This window comes from Drosophila melanogaster, chromosome 2L, assembly GCF_000001215.4.
Source record: "Drosophila melanogaster chromosome 2L".
Classification (NCBI taxonomy): domain Eukaryota; kingdom Metazoa; phylum Arthropoda; class Insecta; order Diptera; family Drosophilidae; genus Drosophila; species Drosophila melanogaster.
In genome coordinates, this window is record NT_033779.5 from 9,266,471 (window position 1) to 9,289,937 (window position 23,467).

Genomic DNA, 23,467 nt, shown 5'->3' on the forward strand with positions numbered 1-23,467 from the left:
TTGCTTTGTTGCTGCTCTATGGCAATGGCTCCCCGGGGGCTCCTTCCGGCTCACATCCTCACATTCCGGCCGGAGTGTTGGGGGATATGCATGTAGTTTTTGCGTGTCGGTAGTTTGCCTGCATCTTGAGCAGGAAATTTACAAGATAATTGCTTCAGCAGTTCGGGTAGGGTATATTTAAATTCGCTTCGGGAGGCGAACTTATCTAAAAACTATGTGGTTCCCTATGGGAAATGGTCAAGTTTTTTATCTAGGGATCCCAAAAAATGCCTTAAACGTACGAAACTTGCGGTTTGTTTAGGACTCGTTCAAATAGCTTACTTAATCCTTGGTCTTTATACTTCTTTGTTTGTAGGTATATTTACCATTAGGCATTTGAATTTCTTCACTTGATTGACTTTCACTGAATTTTGCAGAATACTGATGACCTAACTAAGCTTAAATGGCATTTGTAGTTCCTACGCTTTGCCTTTGAATATCACTCATTTAAGACAGTTTCCCGATGAAAAAGTGTCATTAGTGCTGCACTTCTTTCTTTCCTTTCGACCCCTGACCTTTTGTTTCGTCTTACTGTGCACTCAGTGAAGCAGTTAACAGTTATCGCTTGTCCGTCCGTACATCTCCATCTTCCGCCTAACTATTCATCATTGTGCTTGGCAGTGCAATAGGATATTGGGTACACCTGCAAGGGCCGTTTGAAAAAAGGGAAAGCCATCCGACCATTAACAGGCTAGGCCAAAACTAAACAAACACGGTCAACAGAGTGAGAGAAGAGGGGCAGTGATAGTAACTGAATTGTCACATGAAACGATTTTAATTGCATTTTTGTAGCCCGTTTTTCTTCCTTTTGCTTTTTCATGCTGCACTTGGCATCAACGGTTGGCAAACAACAATAAACAAACAGGCAGGCAAACGAGAGATAAACAAACAGAGCGCCAATGATACGGCTAAAAAATGATGGTACTCAACCAACGATTTTTGCCTCAGTAGTCGGGTAGTAAATTTAATAGCCTCTGGGCCTGACATTTGGATCGTTTGATTTATGTCATTTTAAGAAAGAAATATTGGTCAAGTTTGCCAAGTCCCTTGCTAGCTTTAAGGTGAAATTCCTTTAATACGTGATGCAATGAAATCCTCATTAGGGCAGCCGTACCTGGGCATTAGAAAGGTGAAATTTTGGGTGGTATTGTGTAAATCACGCATACGCCACGTTGTGCGTGTAACAGCATGTTTGCGTTAGACGTGCGATGTTGTCTTATTTCTAGCTAAAAATATAACGCTGATTTGAAAATAATAACTTAATAACATGGTGATGTTATAAAACATCATACATATATTGTATTTCACCTTATAATTATTTTAGGAGAGTATTAAAATTATCATATCATAAATCTTTTAAGCGTATGCCATGTGTTTATCATCGTTATATTTTTACTAGACTTAGCTTCGTTACTACAGCAAATTTCATATCTATTGCTTAATTCAGACAGCACTGCCCACTATCCGTGTGAATTATGTGTACATTTGAAATTGTTGGCCATAATTTAACGCATTCTAAGCCTGCTAATAAGCCAGGTTAGTCCAGGCATTGATCGACTTACCCACACAAATGGCAACAGATTGCAAGATCCAAAAACCGCACGTCATTATACTGTATTTTAATCATTAAGCTCTGCAAATTGATTTAGCAAAATGTGCGGGCTAGTTTGTTCAGTTTCTTGGTGGCGGTGCATCGCACTTCATCGCGGCTCCAACAACTCATAGTCGGTCTGCTTGTTTGCGGTTCTTGTTAGTTGTTGTCGACACTCTCCCAAACCCAAGCCCCTCTTTAAATCTGCGCCAAAAAGTTTGCCCGTGGAAAGTTCTTTGGGACAAATTGTTGTTCGCATCGCTATAGACGTCGCTACAAAACAGTGAGAAAAATAATCCCTATTTTTGTTTCGAAAAAACGGTCTTCCAAAATTTATAGTTTTAGTTTGGACGATTTATCTGTAAATGCTTTCATGGGTATCTAAAATTTCAATTTGTATTTCCAGATTATATATGGTTTTCTCTTAGTGCAACTTTGGGTTTTGTTTCAGTTTTAGCGCTAGCTGGTTGAAGTGTTTGCAACCGCAAAAAGGTAACCGAATGAAACGTCGCTAATGACTGGATAAATATTTGTGCTTCCATGTTTGGATTGCTTCTTTAAAACGTGACAAGCGCGATTTGGACAACATAACGAAAAGTTTTGCCAACTTTCAAGTTATAATTAAATGAAAATGGGTTTAGATAATTGTGATTTGATTACTGTGGTAAAAAGTTGAAAAGTGGCAAAATGTTGTGAAAAATTAAGTGACACCCGTTCTAGAAAAAGTTTTTACTCTTTTTAGCTTTCTAAAGAATTATATAAAATACTATACCAAATCTACTTTTTAACGGGCACCCGTATTATCAGCAAGGGTTCCGTTTGCCCTCCCGAATTCCTTCTCATCCAATTAGTGCAGTCTGCTCTTTTTTATGCATGTTAATTCTCTTTACACGCTTTTCTTCAATGAAATTCTTTGGAATTTCAGCCACCTTTCAATTTCTTGAGCCAACAATGAAAATATGCCCTAAAGTATTTCGTGTCGAGCGGAAAGTTTCCGCATTTAAAATTAAGCTAACAAGCTGAAATCGTTTCTCACACCCCAAATGGCTGCCTCAGTCAGTCTGAGGGACATTCTTGGCTAATGCCAATTATGGTAACAATATCGCAGGGAAACAGGCTCAAAGTGGGCCCGAGGAAATGCCCAAATTGGTGGAAAAATGGCAAGTGACCATTAAAGGGGGACTGGGGCTATCTATTAACGAGCACATGGATGCTACTACCATGCCTTTTCAGATTGAGTAACTTCTCGGGCAGAGCACACTATTTGTATGCCTTATCGGGGGAATCCTGGGAAGAAGGAGTCACTTGACTTGTCGCAGTTGTCCTTGTCGCTTTCAGAGTCCCTATTTTATGAGGCGTGGGAGGTGGATGGTGGTTAGCCGGAGAGGGGGTGCCAAAAAACTTGAACGCCTGTTGACACACACGCGAAAAACTTGAGCTGCAGAAGCGAGTGGGGTAAATACTTTGGTTTGCGGCTGCCGCTTGTAGCCGCCAAAAACATTTTGCTAACGATTTATGTCCGTTGCATGCTGACTTTCTCGACCCTTTCACCCACCCCCCCTGCGTCCTTCGCCTGCAGACAAATTTCTGCTAGTTTTTCAGTCGAGTTGGGTTGCTCCTGGTGCATCGGTGCTTAATGGCGCATTGCCATCATATTGGGTTTCAGGACTGCCGCAAACGAAGGGATAGTCGATGGCGGCAATAGCTCGAAGCAATTAGTTTAGTTTTACGTTGAAGATTTGCCATCGAGGCTAAATGGGGCTCTTCGGTGACAGCTTCCTCCCCAAGCACCACACTCCTACTGTCCCTCTCCGTTTGGTATTGCACTTTAAGTGGTGGCGATGATGTCAGGGATTAGTTGGTGACTTAAGCAGCCAGGGGATAAGAGAAAACATTGGATTTTGCGAGGGTAAATTCCTGCAGAGCAAAGTACCTTTGTAAAGAGAAGCACCAAAGGAAAACTGCACTTGATTTAATTCATTAACCAAATAAGGAAAAGTTTTGAAAAGCATCAGCTTTATGTTTGCTAATTGCAGGAAACCGTGATTAAGTTGAATGACTTTTCGCTGCCTCATGCTAATATTATGTTTTGGATAGTACCTGGTAAAATTTAAAGAAAATCTATGATGGGGATAGAATGTGAAATAAGGAGTGAAAACATTAAATGGCTATACAGTTGATATATTTGATTGGAGTCTTTAATTTGTGAAATGTGTAAAAGCCACTCATCAATTATCCCGAACTTTGTACTATTCAACCAGCCAGCAACATTTGCACTTTCAATCCCGCCCCTTTACATCGAATCCCTTTGGTGGGACAACTTTGAAAAGTTTTAATTAAACCAACTTTAAAGCTTTTAGTGTTCCTGCTGGTCAGTGCTGTCAACATGTGCTAGGACATGCCGGATGGGATGGAGAGGGCCATGCTCCATATAAACTTCCCTGCTATAACTTCCCCACATAAGCCCCCAAGACCTGCACATGGGCTTTATTAAATCTGAGCTGTTTTACAACAATTTTGCCATTAACACATTTGGCCAACAGTGTCACCAGACACTGAGCTTTAAGCTTTTCTGGAAAAACAAAAATTGCAAACAACCCGCAGGTTGTCGAGAGGAGCAACTTTTCCTCGAAGCGGCAGAAGCAGATTGGGTTAAAGCCTAAAATCCTTTAGCAACCTGACAGCTGTAGAAAAGCGAGTTTGGTCCTTTGGCGGAAAGAAGAGGGAAATGAAGAGCGGGTAGTTGGTTGGGTGGAAGATGCAAACAAGCCGTGTGAAGGGGTCCATAGACAATGGACCGAGGACTTTGGACCTGTGTCAAAGTTGCCCATCGAAGCGACAAAAAATGATGTATCAAACTGGACAGGAAAAAGGCAGTCGAGGGGGTCGCGTTTGGGACTGCCCAGTTCGTCCTTTTTGTATTTAAAGTTACACCTACAGAAGCGTCAGCTGTGCTTCGGTGTCATCCTCATCCTAGGGCTGTCATGTTGCGTCTTTAGACGGTTCAGTGGGCTTGGTGCAGGTCCTGTTCTTCCTCGTTATCCTTTTTCGTTTGTGATGTGGCCTATATCGAAAAACTCATCCAGTTGTTGCGGCTTTCTGCGGCTTTTTATTTGTGTGGTTTTATTAGATATCTATCATAAATTGATATTTTGTTGTTGTTGGTAGGTTATTATTTTTTTTAAGTACAGATCTTCTTACGCTTAACATTCCGTTATGAAGTTGGACTGCTTTTTGTGTTCTCGCATGCGATTTTGGACGCCTGTTAATGCTAACAACGTCTGTAATGGTTCGTGTCCTAGCTCAAAGGTGACTGTAATGTTATCTTATGCTGTTATGCTAGCTGCTATATAACAGAGATGTTACTTGTTCTTAGTATTAAACAAAATGTGTAACTAAATATTAGTTACACATTTATAAAAAATATTGTAAGCTTTAAAGTAATATAACCCATTTACCGTTTGCTTGATTAAACAAGAAACTTGAATGCCCATTTCCTGGGTTGGCTTCTGGGTTAATCTCTTTCGCCTCCCTGTCTTTGTTTAATCATCCCCAAAGTATCTAAACTTTTGCCCTTTATCTCACCTATTATCTCCATCACTGTCCGAATTCACCCCCCAATAGGGCTCTCTTTAATGCCGGCCCAAGTGTAAACACCAAAATCTAATTGCCTAAGGACACGCAAAATGCTTCTGGGTTTTTCGCCCCCGCATTTTCCGCTCTCCATGTGTTTTCATAGCACGCCCTTGTGTCAGAGATATTTATGGAATACGAAAGGATCCAAGCATCTTTAACTGGATAAACATGGTGGAAAGAAAGTTTCATAAATTACAACACGTAAGCCGGCCGAAACTGACGAAAATGCGTGGAAGCAAGGGATTTTAGTGGGCAATGCAGTCTCAGCTGTTCGGTTTTCATTTGCATTTTGAAGTTTTTAGCTAAGAGGGCGCGCCCTTTTTATGCCCTGCTGGATTTCCGTATTTTCCCTCACGCTTTGCGGTTGTAAACAAACGCTTTCCACCCTGTAAAAGTCAACAGAGTTTATGGCAGTCTTGTAGGCGGCACTGTTAGCCTGCATAACTTGCTCCCCAAAATTTCTCTCTATCGATTTGTTATGCATGCTCTGCGCAATCGCCACTCGAATTGGGCTGCAAACTGGGACCGGGAAATATTTTTTTGGGGATATAGGGTGCCGAACTGCGTCTCACAGCGCCCAAAAGTCACCCTATCACCGCTCATCTCATCAAATTAGCACGCCGAAACGAGAGACAGTCTTTGCAGATTTTTATAGCAAGGGTTCTCTCCTCACAAATGCCCCCAATGTGGCGCTCTCTCACGCTCTCTCGTACAATTTCATCTTTGCAGGGGTGGTATGTGGATAAATTTTAGCCGCCATGGATCCCAGTGCTCTACAAAACATGGATCGGGACGCATTAAAGAAGCAAATCGAGAATATGAAATATCAGGCCTCCATGGAGCGCTGGCCGTTATCTAAATCCATAGCAGAGTGAGTAAAACTAATGCCAAGAATATTAGCCAAATATTTTAAACATCAAATTGTGAATGTTGTAGAAAAGTCGTAAAGTGCAATAATTAAATGGAATTCAGTTCAGAAACTGTTCTATTTTCAGTGTCTGTGCTTGTAATTGTGAAAGTGTTGGTATGTGCTTGATTTGACCTACGACCCCATTAGGCATTTGCATCTCGTCTAGACGAAACCCAGAGCAAATCTCAGTTTTCCCAGATTCGTCAAGTGACTGTCCGCAAAGTATTCGCACACGTGTGTTAAAAGCCAACACCTGAGTTGGCCAAGAATTTTTGCCGCTTGTTTGCTAAATATTTACACAAATATAAAGGCGTCGTGTTGTTGGCGTTGGCTCACTGCTATTTCGAATGACAACGACAGCTTCGTCTCAGACTCCCTTCTTTCTCTGTGTATGTGCGTGTGGGTGTGCGGTCCATCCATGTGTGTGTGCATGTCCTTGTGTAGACATTGGCTAGACATGAACGGAGCCAACCCGCCTCCGATCCCCCTACACGGAATAGAGGAAAAACGTCAAGTGAAATTCTTACTTTGCTACAAGAAATTACTCAGGAAACGGATTGCAAACGGATTTTGCCAAGGTGCGAAGGATTTAAATGGTCGCCGTCGGTAAATTGCTTTTGCTGGATGACAAATTCCTTCCTTTTGATGGCTGTCGTGCCATTGACTTTGGTTTAATTAGCAATTCAGTGGAACTAAGAAGGAGCAAGAAGTTTTACTCAGAGGCATATCTAGAATTCAACGTGTTTTTCTTTCTAACAAATTACACCGCAAATCTCATTTTAGTTTTGAAAAAGGGCTTAGCCGATGATAGTGGATTTAAAAAAAAAAAAAAAAAGATTTGTGATTCATGTGAGTCGGAAATTATGAATCATTTACCATTTAAACATACCATCATATACGATAATTTAATATGCTAAAACTAAATAAAAAGAGATGGTATGTTTCCGATGAGTCATTTAATTTAAAAATGAAATGTCTTCGAAGTACATACTTGTGTACAACAATCGTAAGTCTTCGTTCCTTAAGAATACCTATCATAAAATTTCTAAAATATCGCATAGCTTTTAAAAAGTAATACATGTTGTACTAAAAATTATTACTAAAAAGTGATAGAACGAATATTTCTGAAATTTTCTAGCCGAAAATTTTAATTAACAAACAACCTCTTTATTTACGAAATCAAGATAAATTGCATTTTGTTTCCCATTCAAACACATCAGTTTTACTAAAATATTTGTGTTTTGCTTATTTATGTGGTCCATGGTATTGCAAATAAATTTTGCAGCTATCTTTGCGGAAGCCGTATATTTTATTTTAAACTTTTATAGGCGGGAAGGAAACCTGCATCATAAATCACAATTAACACTGCTGCTTTCTAATGGCCGGCTTTTAATTTAGCTCTGGGCCCGAAGGCAAATACCCTCCCACGTTTAGCCCCACAGATTGCGTTTCTAATGTCATCTTTTAAATAAACACCCAACAGAGGACGAAGCGGACGTCCTCTGATTTAGTTAAACATTTAGTCAGCAGCTAATTATGAATAATTAATTGGCACACAGTGAGTCGGCGCCCTCCGCTCCACCGTTCTTACTCATCCGGGTTGGTGGCTCAACTCCGACTTAATGTGGCCCAAGCTGGCTCCAAGTGTGTGCGTTGCTGTTAGTCGCCGGCGGCTTTCATAAATAATTTAACACCCGACTTTAGACTCGCTTACCGCCCCCTTCAGGCAATGTTCGGCCACGCCCACATACGCCTACCGCCAAAACCCCTCGGATTTGCCAATTTGCAGTTGAGATTCTGTTTCTGTTTACTAATTTGCAACGCGCCGAGATGGGGCTCTTTTCAATTAGGCGAATCTGCTCACGCTTCTCATTGCTCTCAGCTTATTTGGCTGCATAATTCCCTGTTTTTTGCCAGATTCAGTTTTCAGTTTGCTACTGAGTCACGTTGGCTCTTAGTTTAGAGGTGTTAATTACAGAAACGTACGTATCTAGAATCTACCAGGGATGGATGTAAAGTGTAATTAAGCGTAATGCTATTAAATGTGGCCACATATGTGCTAGATACCGCAAAGATTATTTTTCGCAACAAAATATTATTAAATCTCCGCGTTTGCAAGTAACGAAGTATTCAAAATGAAAATTTGTGTTAAGTACGAACGTGTGGCATTCTACAAACTTAGTTTAAAGACTTTATGTGTAATATACAAAGAGACTAGCAAGTGAAATACGGAATCATATTTGCTGGCTTAAAACCATATTAATTTGATTTTCAAGCAACAATTTGATGCAATAATCGCCGGAGCAACTGCCAATTACAAAATATTTTCAATTATAAAATGTCAAAACCGCAAACTCTATTATTGTTTCGTTTGATATTCTAAAAATAAAGTGTCGCCAGTTTGTCGTAGAAAAGTTGATAAACGAAATGTGAGGAAAAACCAACGTCAATGTTGAAGTGGCTAAATTTGCAAATTTGTTTTATCTGGTATTTCATGTTTTTTGTTTATTCATCGCACTCCATTTTACAAAACAGCAACCATTTGCCACTTAATCAGCTCACAAAGGGGGCCAAATTAGACGGTCATCCGTCATTGACATATGTCAAACTTTGCAAAATCAAAGTCAATTAAATTTTGAGAGCGGTATCGAGCGTTACTGATTGATGGTCGCAATTGCACAAGACTGACCACAAAGTGGAAGCCAAAGGATGGTGGATAGTAGGCGGCTGATTGGTTGGGTGGGCGAAGAATGTTCTCGTTAAGTGCAGCAAACACCGCACATTACGCCGATTTGTTGCAGGCAACGTAGCAACGGAATGGAACCCGAAACGGGCTCACACACACACACACACACACACACTCACCAACTTATGTGGAGTCCTGCAACCCATGATTGATGGACGAGCATGGGTTTGTGTTGGAACCACAGAAACCACCGTGCGTGACAAGCTTCTGCCCGCAATTTCCCCTCATTCCGTTTCTGCCACCGAACTCTGTTCCGTTCCGTTCTGTTTCGTTTTCATCCTGTCGGCCATTCGGGTATCGTAGACAAAATGTTGCATACCTCCAGGCGCATACATTTCACCTTAATGTTTGGTCAGGACGCATGTACGCTGGTATCGTGGGGCGGTTGCCTCGGATGCCTCCGGCGCCTTTCAGCAAAACTTTGCCATGGATCGCAGGTGTCCAGCGGCGAAACTTTTACTTTACATCGCCTGAAATGAATTTCAGTTCACTTCACTCGGAAACTTCTTCCGCTGCTGCATATAATTCTTGGCGCTTCGCAATTTATTTGTGGCTGCTGGTGCTTTTTTCCTCGCTCATGCAATGTGTGGCGTATAAATAATGCAGAATGAGACACTGGGCTACAAAATATGGGAAACGCTATGGAGCGCATTTCAAGCGGAAAATGATGTTACTTTTGTGGCTGTTTGGGTTTGGGGCTTCTTGTTCGAAATGTTTCGCATATATCTTTATGGCATTTCAAATTTTACTGCCTCTCACTGGCGGTTTATGGCCGCCCGCCACGCCCCCTTTTCCTTGCGGTTTATTATGCGCTGTAAATTTTTCCCGCGGCAGCGAATGCATTTTGCTCCCTCTAATCTTTGTTGCATTTGGGCTTCGGTATCGCGAGCAAAGTACTTTGCAAACATAAAACACAATAACTCCATATACCCGTCGTTCTTTATTTCCAATTAAATCAGTAGATTTACATCCATTTACTTACGTCGCGTACATACAAATATGGCCAATCAATTGGGAAAGTGCCCATAAATAAGCCGAAATATTCATATTTTTCTTGTATTTTTTTTAGGGCTTTAGATTTGTTATTTTCGATACCAAGCACCATAAATTGTTTGCTGTCAAATGATTACTTTTGGATATTTCGATAACTTCTGCAAATATTCAATACTAAAAGAGAAAGTAAATTTCTGTAATACTACAAAAATATGTATTCCCACAAAAAATTTAACCTATTTTCTTGCGTTTTCTTCAAGCCAATGTGGATACCCAAAATAATGCAGTATCATCGCTGCTAAAGTGATGAAAAGTTTGCCAAATCATTGGATTTTCCAGCTCGCAGCGATCTGTTTTCTTCCAGTTCTTGTTAATTCTCCATTGATGGCGCACAACTTTTCAGCTTTTTGGCTGGCTGCCCCGCCAACTGGCTTTCTTGAAAAATGTCTGACAAGAATGAAAGCTGCGACAAAAGGAGCACAAACTTTGATTAAGCCAGCGAAATGAAGCTGAGTTGAACGTGGTACAGCGGATACAAATGGAAAATCCTCTTTGGCATTTTTCCCCAATGCCCCATTACGCGCGTAAAACACTCATGCAGGCATTAGATGCGATTTCTAAAATGGCAGTTGGAAACACGGTCGAGTTTCCATCGAGCAGAAAGCGTCTAAGAAATGTTTTGGGATTTCCAACTGGCCAGGGAAATGTCGAATATTCGTACGTTTAAACTCTAAAATGGCTGCGCACGCAAATTAATTGCCAGTACGTACGCATAATGAAAAACAGCAGGAAGTAAGTGTGGAAACTGCTGCTTTCAGTTGTGGTTTTGGCCACCTCTGGCTTGTGGCTTAACCTTTGTTTGTTTGTGTTGTTGGCGGGCCACGCCCACATGGCCACCACCGCCCTCCGGTGGACCACTGAATTGGATTAGCGGCTTATTCAATTTCATTTAAATGCAAAACATTTCGAACAAAAGGTTTTCGGTCAGTGGGACAAACTTTGAAAGTAAAAGTTTAATCAATTTGTGGTTCTCTTTCTTTTAGGATTCTTTGTGAAAAATGACAGAGCATTCCTTTACACATTTATAATTTCCGAAGGGCTAAAATGTTTTAAATACAAATTGTATCTATAAAAATGCTCGCAAAGAATATTTCCCATATCTTAAATAACACTGTTTATGCCAGAAAATTTTTATTTTGTTCCAGCTTAACATGAAATTTGGCGAAAGAACCCAGTTTTTGTTTTCTGAATTTTTCGCACATTTTTCAAGTCTCCAATCCAAACACATCACCCCGAAAACCAATTGCCCCACCTCCAAGTAAAAATAAACCGACCTTACATAGAGAACAAAAGCAACAACCATCAGTTATGGAGAATAAATTACACCGGCTAGCGGACTGTGTCCTGGAATATGACAAACACCTGCTGATTGCTTTATGACTACGCAGTCTTCCACTCACCTTTCCCCACCTTTCTTCGACTTTCTCGAACGTCTTGGCAGCTATTTATGAGAGCTTTTCGCTCTTATATTCTTTTTTGCTTTGCATACAGCCAAGGAGTTCCTTCTGTTCCTGCTTTTCCGGCTGCCTTTTGTGTTGTTGTTGACACTTTTAATGCTGATTAATGGTTGCGAACGTTGCATGCCACATATAAATGAATTGTAATATGGCAGTGCCATGAAATTGGTGGGGGAAAACCGTCGCAACCGAAGGAGCCCTGAGTTGGCGGCATTCATCTACCATGAGTTATGATTATTGGGTCTAATTGTATGTTTGGTTTGCGAAAATAGAAACTATAGCCTTGGGTTAAAAAATAACAAGGAATGACCTGCGTAACTGTAACATTATTACTGAAATGATCGATAAAACCGTTTATATTTTAATTGACCCATTTTTTAATAATATGCACTTACGCAATTACGTCCAGATATAAGAAGACCGTAATGTGTATGCAGTTTTATAAATTCTTTCGAAGCCAACATCTAAGTCAACTCTATCGGCTTCAGAATGCTTAGTTGCAGCTAAGAATTCTAAGAATGTCTGAGCTTCAAAGGAAATTCGAACGTATATACCATCGAGTGGCACTTTACTAAGGCAACTGCATTATCTGCCGCACGCGTTTCACTCGCCACAAAAAGTCAATTCCGAACGGAATTTTGTGGCAAACACATCAGTGCATCAAAGCAGCCACAATGATCAGCCAAAAACATTCAATTAGCTCCCCCAAGAAATTCCACAAGTGCTGGTTCTTTGCTCCTCTGCCACATTTAAGCAGGAGCAGCAGAAGCCAATTAAGCAGTTGTCTAATGAGAAAACCCTGCCAACGAAGGCCACGCCCTCCAACTACAAGCTGCAATTACCGCCTTCTCTTTGCTCCTTTCGCATTCCCTCGCCATTAGCTACCGTTGATTAGCCCAATGATTGAACAATTGGCCCGAGGGACAAGATGGCTGTAATGTTGGCCATAAAGATGACGACCGCCATTCCATCAGCATTGTCATTTGCATTAACGTTCTTTTGGTTTTCCATCGTTCATTGTAGACTTAATATGGTTTTCATTCTCGAAGAGCTTTTCATTAAGCCCCGAATTCCGAGTATTTTACTGCAAATGTGCAATCAATACAGTAACTAAATTGAATTATAGTAATTAGAAATAAATTATATGTCAAAGCACGATTTTTCGACTTGAGCAACATAAGCCTTTTTCAAGCATTTATATCTCTGTTGCAATACCTATTTGGAAACATCTGGATCTACCCTCGCGCTCACCGGCTGGCATTTCAAATATTTATGGCATTATTTGTACAATATTATTGCTTTTCTTGCTGTTTCTGCTTTTGTTGCCGTTGTTCTTGCAGCGACTGTCAGCTTTTTGCTGCTGTTAATAAAAACAGAAATTATGAACACATGTAACGAGGGGAGATGAGGGAGATGATGGGTCTTCTCCGCTCCTGAATTGTCCTGGAAAATCGCGATGCTTTGGCGTTTCCATTTTTTTTTATTGCGCGCATTTTTCCCATTGACACATGGGGGGCAAAGTAAAAAAACGACGTCTGCCGTGTGTTCTAGCATCGGCATCCGCACTCGCATCCGCATCCACATCCGCATCCGCATTCGCATTCGCATCAGCGATGGCAGCACACATTATTGACATAACTACAAACAATTTATGGGCAAACAACGGTTACGTCTCGTTACCCCCAACTGTTGGCTGCCATCGAGGTCGTAATTGAATTTTGCTGCAAGCTGCCGAGCAGCGCCACCATTTCTGCCGCCCATTTTACCGCTCCACGGCGATTGCATTTTTGACAGCCACAGTTCGCGGCTTAAATAATAAATGAAATGACTTAATACCGTATTAAAGCATTGGCCCCGTGTCCCCGATCCAATGAATCATGCACGTCCTTCTGCAAATCCCACGGCCATCTATGCTAACATTCTATATATAGTGGAAAGGTCGAAATGTTTTCGCTTCTCCGACTGTCTGGGGAATTCTCTTGGCCCTGTTCCTCCAGTTTTTGGCGGAAAACTGCCAGAATACATGATGTGTAGTGGTCGGGATCCTACTGCGAGAATATTTTCGATGGCTTGCGAAGATTGGCAGGCTTTGGAGGTTGAGAGACCTTCTTATAAATAATTTCCATCACTTAATAATTTCTATAAATGTTGTCCGCTATAAACTTTCTAATAGAAATTTTCTTTTCGAAGGTAAGGGTTTTTCTCTAAATGGATTTAATTTCCCTTTATTTATGCTGAATAACTTTTGAAATTTCGATGAATAATTGAATAATTAATAGTGAGAATCTATCTACAACTCATAGAGGCAACCTTCAGGCTTCACAAAGTTTGTGCTTAGTCAAACTTTAAACTTTAATTCACTACCAAACAAACATTATGCGATTCCCCTATTTTCCTCCTCACACTCAGATCAGAACTTAGATGAGCTTTTTATGGGCAATTCCCCAAAGCCTTTTGCATATTTCCCGCCTCGGCTGGCAAATCTCTTGGTCATGGTCGTTTCACTGCGCTGTCCCTTCCTGTTTGCCAGCATCCTTCCTTCACGCCAGCCCTCAATCCTTTAGGTCTTCCATTTTTTTAATTTGTTAAATTGTGTCTGGCTGGGCGAAATGAGCAGAGTGAATGGAAGACAGACAATGGCGGAGCGAGGCAAGAGGGTGGTGATTTTAATTTTAAGTGCAGTCATGACTTTTGCCAGTCACTGTGACTGCAAATGTGACTGCGACTGTCGTGGTAGCCTCAACGTGCCACTTTTCCACGCCTTTCTTACCCGTTCGTCCTCGTTTTCATTTGCGAAATTAAATTTTGCATACGTAATGGTGGACAGTCACGTCGAGAGCCTTTTGTCGGTGACTGTACTGGACCAGAACCTTTCCCCTCACACATACATACAATGTTGTTCATACTCACACTCAAAGCCATGCATTCATGCATGGAAGAGTGTCAGTCGGTTATTAGGAGCAGCTGAAACGGCAAGACGTTCCGCCTTCGTCTGAGTTTCATGTGCCATGTTCCAGTAATTAAAACAACTTTTCCCCGGCGATGGCGTCTCCTTTGGATACTTTTTGCACATGAAATGTGCGCCATAAAATCTCTGGCTGTCTTCCTGCATCATTGTCCATAACAATGAGACAGCGTTGCTCTCCAAACACGAATGTTTCCTGGTCGGTAGGTGGTATTACGATCACACTGAGAAAAAATACTTGTAAATCATCAGACTATTCTTTATGATGCACATATCTGCATTATGTATGTATACCCTTATGCCACCAAATGCTCTAAGCATTGAGCATTTCTAATTGTGTCTAGAAATTCATTGTATCGATTATAAATATTTTTGATTAATTTTGGCTTAGTGTAGTTACACACAGATACACAACAGATTCGAGCACATATGTGTGCTCCATGATGGCCATTTGGGCTTCATGATGGCCATTTGGGCCCATGGATAAAATCGCTTTGTTTCCGCCGCACCCAGGTGCTTCAGCGCCAATGTGGGCTTAAAATTAAATTATTGCTTTATTTATGCAGCGAAATGGTCATCAAATCGAGATTGTGATTGCAGATAAAGCGACGGAATCGCTTTCTATGGAGAGGGCGTAAAAATGCCGACGCACGCATGAGTTGGATAAACCAAAAACCATACAAAAAATCTTAAACAAACATTGGTTTGTCTATTTAGTTGTTTCGCACAAAAATATTGAGAAATAGGAAATCGAATGTGTATATTTATTTATTCTGATTCTCTTACGCTGTTTGATTGTTCAGTGGAAATATATTCATTGCCATGCAAACACTCGGTAAATTTGCCATTCATCTATGTACTTCGAAATGGTGTATTTTAATTCTTTTTAATGTAGAATTAAAGCCAGACATTTTTTTACTAAAATGTAAGGCTCTTGAAATGCTTGAATTTTATTGTTAGGAACCCTGTTAGGAACTTCTGTTACCAGAAGTTGTTAACCAAAGACCAAAAACTAATTCCCACTTCTTTGCACTTCGGCTAGAATTTGACAATTGAAAAACCAATTTACGAGAGGTCTTTTGTCTAGGTTTTTTTTTGGTGTCCTTCAGATGCCAGCACTTTAAGGACTTCGTGCCGTGTGCCACCCGAACTTTTCATCCCGACCACGCGGCACTCATTAAGCTACTGCGACAGGACTTAACCTGCTGTAGTTTACCAACACTGGCTGCGGGGTGAAACCGCAGCTAGAAGAATCGACAATGAAAAAAACGTTAGCCACAGAAGACGATGGGGGAAAAAGAGGAAAAGTTTCACAACAAATGTCCAAAAGCCACTTAACGGCGAATTAGAGCGCAACAACAACAAGAATTGCAACTGGGTGAGAGCGAGTTGAGAGCAGCGACAACTAACTAACAAAAAAGTACAGTTAACGCTAAAAGGATACGGCAAACTTTTCAAGCGTACAGAGCAACAACTTTGTATCCTCGTTTGCAATTGAGCATCGGGTGAAAACCGCAGGATGTCAGAAATGATGGACACGCCCCTCCCCACCACTAAAGTACCACCCCCCTTCGACCGATGTTCTGGCTGGGAGGTACAGTTGTGTGCGCGGTTAATTGATGATGTCCCATCAAACTGTAACAACTTTCGGCTTGGGCCAAATAAATTGTATCCTAGTTTTCGGCGGATATTGGTGATACGGACACACAACTCGCACACACTTTTGCTAACCAAAACGAGGGACAGAATTAATTGTCGCTGTGGAGAATTTGCATTTAAAAGAGCAGCAAGCTGGGCTGCTAAAAATTGCATAACAAAGTGCGGAGAACCATCATCATTTAGCTTGCAAATTGCTTTTCGGCTCTGGACATACCGACCACACACTCATGCTTACACCACCCACTCATCCCTCTACATCCTTCAACTTCCTCGCAGGCAATTTGTCAGGGAAGGCGTGCAAAGCTCATCCTTTTTTTTTTTGATGGTTTGATGGTTTAGGAGGTCGGAAAAAAAGCAATGCGGAAAGTTTAATTAAGTTTTGCGTGCCGATTAAATGTGTATAAATATTAATAAACAAAGTGCGTGACGAACGAACCAGAATTTGTGGAGCGAAGTGTCTTAAAAGAGATTGTGTGGTTAAGGATATTCTGCGGAAGTGGCGTGTGCTAAGCCTCGAATAACAAACTTGGTTTTCTGCGGGCTTCAGGGCTCATTAAACTCAACTTAAACTATCAATCATGGCTTGTTCGCTGACTTGGCCATCTTTTTTCCGCATCAATTAATCAGTCAGCGACAGTCTTTGGCCTGAAAGTACATAAAGCCAAAAAATCTACTTTGTATTGTTTCATAGTTTACTAAAGCTTAAGCCATTTGTCATTATTTGATGACTGCAAAACTTTTTGTTTAAGTTTAATCTTTGTAAGTTATATTCGAAAACTGGTTGTAACTAGCCATTTGAGAAATTCCGACTTATTTCGTTGAAGAACAGCCTACTATATATATTTTCCAGCTTAACGCTCTTTCCAACGAAAACTGTTGGAAATTAAATTATTCAAATTTTCTCAAATCATAAGATGGTGGCATGTCTCCGATTTGCATGTGTTTAAGTTTTATAGTTCGAGCGACCGAAATGAGATTCATTTTCAACTGTTCCCAAAAGTGTATGACATGTGTGGCAAAGACACAGAATGAGTTAAAAGTGGAGGCCAAATCTGGTTGCAGCAGCAAAACTGGCTCTGCTGCAAATCAAATATGCAAATACACATAACAACCGAAACGGGGACAACAAAAACACTTGGGTAACCATTTTTGCATCAAACACACACGTACATTGTATATGTGGTATGGCATGGGTATTTGGGTGCTGGATGGAGGCGGAAAGCTTCCTTCCACACCGCTCGACAAGTTTTTGATAGCAGGAAATTTGCAATTTCTGGCATTAAATTTCCGCCTCAACATTCAGTTCATCAGCAGACGAGCATTATGCATTTGCATTAACCGCCTTACCCGGGTCATGTGTACATAACTAGAAGCTATACGATCTGTAATTATCGAAGTGAGCCCAGGTATTATGTACTTAAGCTCTCTTAAAATCGAATCCCCCCTACCACAAACTTCCCCCAACAATTGTGCGTGCCAGGAATGGTAAATAAGCGAACAGCTCTCAGATATATGTATGTACACATGTGCTTAGCGTTTCTGTTTCATTGCTTTCGATTTCTGCACAGTTCTAGTTAAATCGGTTTGTGGTCGTGCGATTGGGCGGTGGAAAATGCAAAATATTGCTTTATTCCACACTCAACTTAAGTCTGTCTCCTTCAGTCGGCACATAAAATACGTGCGAGTTGAGCTTAGCCTGTTTCCATTTACCATTGATTTCTGTTTTCCCTCAGCCCGGAATCGGATTTCACCTGGAGAATTGCGTTAAGAAGTGGGTGCAATTTAAGTGAAATTGCATGTCAAGTTTCAGTTTGAAGGATTTTGTGAAAATTGGTATGGCTATAAACTCTAATGAATGTCTTAATTAAATTATTATTTATGTATTATTCCATAGAAGACGTGTGTTCAGTAAAATCTGTAAATATTTTACCCAACATAAAATAGTCTCATTTTATTAAAATCATGAATGACCCATTTATATAATATCTTAAATAAGATCGAATAAATTCCAAGTAAAGTATAGGCTTATGTACTTGTTCACTAGTAATTAAAATTGATTGGTTCCAAAACATCTTTAAGTTGAGAATCCCGTTACTCGTAGACTAAAAGGGTAAACTAGATTCGTATCGACCTGTCCGTCACTTTAAAGTTACATTTTCTCGGCTCACCACACTGAATGTTCATTCTATCGATGTTGTTGTTTTTTTTTTATCCTTTTATTTATGTATATTTTCCAAGGTGGCCTTGCCAGTTGAGCCAGTTATTTGTCAGTGCCTATTCAGAGTTGCTTTTCGCATAAATATCCTTGCGGACCGCACTTGTCACACGTCATTTGATTTGCTACTTTTGAAATGAACAAAAAACCGGCTACAATTCCATGGCCTAACCTGGGGCAAACTTTGACAAACACTTGACGACGACGTTGAGAACTCTGAATCGAAAACTGAGAAGAGCTCGGCTCAAGTGTTTTTTGCACAATTTCTTTTCAATTCAACGAAAGTGGACCGGCCGAGCCCTTTCCTGCCAGCCATTCCCATGCCTAGTCCAACCACCTCCCCCATGCTAAACATCCTTTTTCTCTTGCTGCTTTTTGTTTTTAAGGCTTTCATCCTCGTCATCGTGCTCGGCGTAGTTTTCTATGCATAAAACTTGCGACTTTTGCCCGTTCAGGCTATGGACCCCGACCTACGGTATCCCACAGATCCTAGAATCCGGCGGCAGAATGTGGGGCTGGGGCTGGGGTGTGGAAAAGATTTTGTCTTTTAGCCTGATTTGTTATTCATGAAAAGGCAGTAGTGGCTGAGGCTGAGCCTGGGGCCAAAAGAATGCCAGCGAGCCAAGGAAATGGTTAAGAAAATGAGCACACTTTTATGGTGGGCCAAAAATGAAGACGAGAGGGGCTTGGATGTCGGCTAGTGCATAATAAAGCTGTTTGTAAGTGGAGCGAATGCAAAGGAAAAGGGGAAAAAGGATACCCTTCATTGAGGTAGGGGGCCATCCTTCTGGCCCAACGATTAGCGTTTTGTGCATTTCGGTCTATATGACAGATTGGATAAGGCGAAACCAACGAAATTCCCCGCTCACTTTCTTGCCAATTGTGAGTGCAAACAATGACCCAGTCAGACGAACGTCTGCTAACAGTTGTTCATTCTTGACTTGCCGTTTAGCAATTCACTGCACAATTCGATGTTTTGTGATTCTGATTGAGTTTTTCTACCTTTGGAAAGCAGTCGTGACTTGTAGTTTGATTAACGCCAACCATTCTACTCAGTAATCTATTAAAGTCCATGCTGTTGACTTTAAATATTTAAAACTGAGCTATGAAAAATGCGCTCTAAGCATATCAGAGCGCTGTCCATCATATATTTACACAAGTTTTATTATAGCTCAGCACAACCGCCATGATTTGTGCACACCTGGCACTATCCTCCTGTTTTACTCCATCTTAGGTATGCAAATCTCACCCACAGCTTACCTAATAAAATGCATCCACATCCATTTAAGGTGTAACAACGGCGAATTTGCATATCCCATATGCAATTTATTTATGCTAAATAGATAAACAAACAACGACAGAGGAATTTTATGCATATTTCTGTGTTGCAAGCACCTGAGAAATATGCAATGGGCAGCTAAATAATGCGCATTAAAATGCAATTAGCTAAAAGAGTACAAGAGCATGGTGGCTTACAAATACCAAAACAGGTACTCACATACACATGACCGTATACACCCATATATGCTTGTGTATGTAAATTATGGAAGGAAGACCCTCAAAGTTTTGTCTGCTGAGTTTTAAGTACCATTTTCGTTTCTTCGGCGCTGGAATTCTGTTTTTCTTGCTGTGGCGCTTAAAAGTGTGCTAAATTTAGCAGAAGGCCGCGGCACATACTCGCACACACACACACACACCTTGTTGCAGATGAGAAAGGGCACATGTGTGTGTGTGTGAGGGTGAAATGAGCTAGAAATTAGTTTATGGCGAAGGTCGTGCCGAGAAACACTTGCTAAATATGAGTGTATGAAAACTAGCCGAGGACATGAATATTTTATTTCCATAATGATACTCCGAAATGCTCTGCTTCGAGTTTATTTACATTTATTGGTGGTGAAAGTTCTAATACATTTTTAGAAAAACTTAAACCATTTTGTATGCATTCCAAATTATCATTTTGATCAAATATATATAAGAGTATAGGAATATCAACCATGTAACTCATGTATATTGCTAATTCGTTTACTTTGAATGAAATATAATGGATACCTGATGGAAGGGCAAAGCAATAGGAATGTTTTCGGATATCCCCCACCGTCCGTGGTGTGTAAACAATTATAATAGGCTTCAAATGAAATTTTAAGCTTTTCATTTCTGTCACATGCGTGGCAAAGATAAACAATGTGTGCCAAGCGAATTGAATCGAGGGGCTGGGACTGAGATAAAGGAGAGCAGACAGAGGAAAACACAAGCAGATGCAAATTGACATGTGGCTGACGCATTTGTTTACCCAAGCTGAATATGAAATGTATGTGGGAGCTGTGACAGCGTTTGGGGCTTTTTATGGGTTTTGGGTTGAGGTGAGCTCTGGGCTTTTGGAAAAGCAGGCAATTCTAATTTCTAAGCTGCTGGATCTAAGCTTAATGCTTTCGAATTCGACCGGCTTCTGCTACTGCGGCTGCCATCGATAAATAATGCTTTTTGTAGCATGCTTTCGGGCGCTTAAGATTGCGTGTGATTACGTATACGCACAGTGGCATTTGCGTGTGCTTGTGGTTGTAATAAATCAACATTTACATCGTGTTTATGTTTTTTTGTGCAGCTGCCAGACCGGAACAGGTAGAAAACTTTCAAAGGTAAATGATTGCTTGGATGGTTTCAGGCGAAAAAGGGGAGGAATACCAAATGTTGATTTCGCATTTAATTATAGATTGTGCGTGTGTCTCTCATTCCGCTGGGCTTAGATTGATGTGGGTTAGCTAGACCCTAAAATCGAATCGACGTTTTTGCTGGGAGATATGTAACACAAATTACTTCATTAATCGAAATCATCAGCATGAATTTAACGTATACTTAATTTCGGTTCAATGCCAATCAGATAACGGTGCCAGGTTTTCTGTCAATTAGGGTTTGATTCCAATTCCACCTACAGATTACACAAAATTAAACACACTTTATATATGTAAATGAATAATTAATTTCTCCTAATGCATACATCCGGCGATTTCCATTATTGTTTAATTTTCATCATCTTTTGACGTTTGTGGATCGATCTTCTGTTCTCCTTCGTTTGGATTTCATTGTTATTCGCCACAGAACATCAATCGCCTAACCCTAAAAGCAAAATGTTGTCAGGGACTCGGTGATGGTGTCGGAAAGTGCGTCCAAATGACTTTTCATTCCAGGCTCTTACAGTTATTCAGTTCTGAGCTCCATTCCGCCCAGGAAATACATGAACGAGTAAAGGCAGAATGGGAAATGTGAGGCATTTCAATTAGCACATAAAAGCCCAGCATGTTCGACATGGCCATGTGGGGCTTGAGGTTAGTAAAAGGGGCTCCAGTCCTGATAGGGAACGACTATGGTCTTGCGGTCAACATATTAAATTAACGGCTGCTGAATTAGTTTTCAATGTGTTCGCCGCTGAATGGCAGTTTGAGAGGCAATCAACTTGTGTTTGCAAAGGCACGATGTTCGGCAAAGGCACTCAAATTAAATGCAGATGACGAATAAAAGTTTTTATGTCCCTGTGGCATTTCGTCTACTTTTACTTACATTCCCATTACCTACTTGTGTTATGAGAAAAGTTCTCCAAAACAAGGGAAACTCATAACAGATGCTAATGATGTCATGCACTTGTGGGTCTGAGCAGCCCGAAGGCAAAAGGAAAACTCAAGAGCGAAATTCTAGACTATATCTTGGCTTCTAACAAAGTTAGGGAAGCCTCTATGATGGCAATATATTTTAATTGCTCTTACTTCATTTTTGCGCCATTTTGATCTAAATTTCCAAACCAGATATTCCAGGGGTCCCATGTCATTGTTCCTTGCCCTTTTCAATCCGCTTTGATATTCTCATTAAAAATGCATGTTCAGCAACACGCTTACTAAAAGGGTTTAACGATAAGAGCCAGACTGGAGTCTATATATCCTTGGGTCGGCAGAAGGTCCAAGTTCCCTAGGTATTTTCCAAATTTACTTTTCGGCTGCCAAATATCCAACGTCATCATAACAACTTTGTTTACTGCGCTTCGACCTGGCCTTGACTGCCAAGCCGAATCTCGAACCCCAGAAAACCCTTGGCCTTTGTTTACCCTTAAAAAAGAGCAGAGAAAACAGCAGAAAACCAAAAAGAATATTTCCTAAGCTCTGTGGATTTTCATCTTTACTTTTCTCCAAGTGTGTATGTGTGTGTGTGTGTGTTTTGAGTTTGCCCGCTTGCACGGGCTGAAACCGCAAAGTCATAAGCCCATTAGCCAGGACGAATAGGAAGGAAAATGGGGTGGGGGGCAAAGCGGTAGGCAGGGGGCATTGTTTTAGGCAGTCCTTCATGGGACATATATCCCCAACCGCTGGCATGACATTGCCTTTTGCTCTGTTGATGCGGAAAATGAGCAAGGAAATAGAGAAAATCCAGAGCACTGGCATGAGGATAACGACACCGGTGTAACAAGGACATCGCTGCCGACGACATGGTCTTGTTAAGTTAAATTATGCATGCATGCCACGCCCACTGTTAAACGAGGGGCGGACCTCACCTGCACACCTTGGCATGCGATAATTGAGATCCATGCAGTAGACATCAGTGAAACAGGGTTGTTCGGAACAATCAGCACTACTGATGGCAAACATCTATACACCTCGCCACATGCAATGCGAAATTAATAGATTTAATCGAACAAACACGACATCAAAGTAACACCACAATGTTTAAAGGCATTTTGCGGTCAAATGAAAGCGCACACACAACCCCAACAAACACACAAATAAATTTTACTATAATGCTGCCAAGTGGAAAGGGAAGTTTAGAGGCGAGGAACATCTGCAGGATTTGGTCAAGAAGCCAAAAGAAAACATTTGTCCGATAAATAAAGCCACAAATAGCTGCCGCTTTTGAAATATGCAATTTGTTTGCCGGAAAGTGCAGAAAGCAACCATGGCAAACGGGCAATCAAAGTATTTATTTACTGGGACTGGGGATGGGAAAAGTGCCCGAGGCATTTTCCTTTTTCTGATAAAATAAGATTTCACCAGCACAAAAGAAATCATTTCTATGAAGTGTGGTATTCAATCGATATTTTAATCGAAGTCAAAGTAAACTGTTTGAGAAAAATACTTTGCTTCTTTGAAATTAAGTGTTAAAATAATTGTGGCTGTGCATTCATTTAGAATGGTAAATAAATTGGATTAACTTAAT

The 23,467-nt window shown here is 40.8% G+C and overlaps 1 protein-coding gene across 8 annotated transcripts in view; it reads left to right on the forward strand.

Moving 5' to 3' along the window:
- Window positions 1–23,467, forward strand: part of Ggamma30A (G protein gamma subunit 30A) — a 45,932-nt gene that overhangs the window by 9,908 nt on the left and 12,557 nt on the right. For 7 of the 8 annotated variants that reach the window (NM_164852.3, NM_001169447.2, NM_001298847.1 and 4 more), the window contains one exon: window positions 5,996–6,137. In NM_164852.3, coding sequence (NP_723452.1) covers window positions 6,025–6,137 — 113 coding nt within the window. In that variant the 5' untranslated portion in view covers window positions 5,996–6,024. Of the gene's footprint in view, window positions 1–5,995; window positions 6,138–23,467 lie in introns of those variants that run through there. The other variant, NM_001169446.3, reaches the window with a different exon arrangement.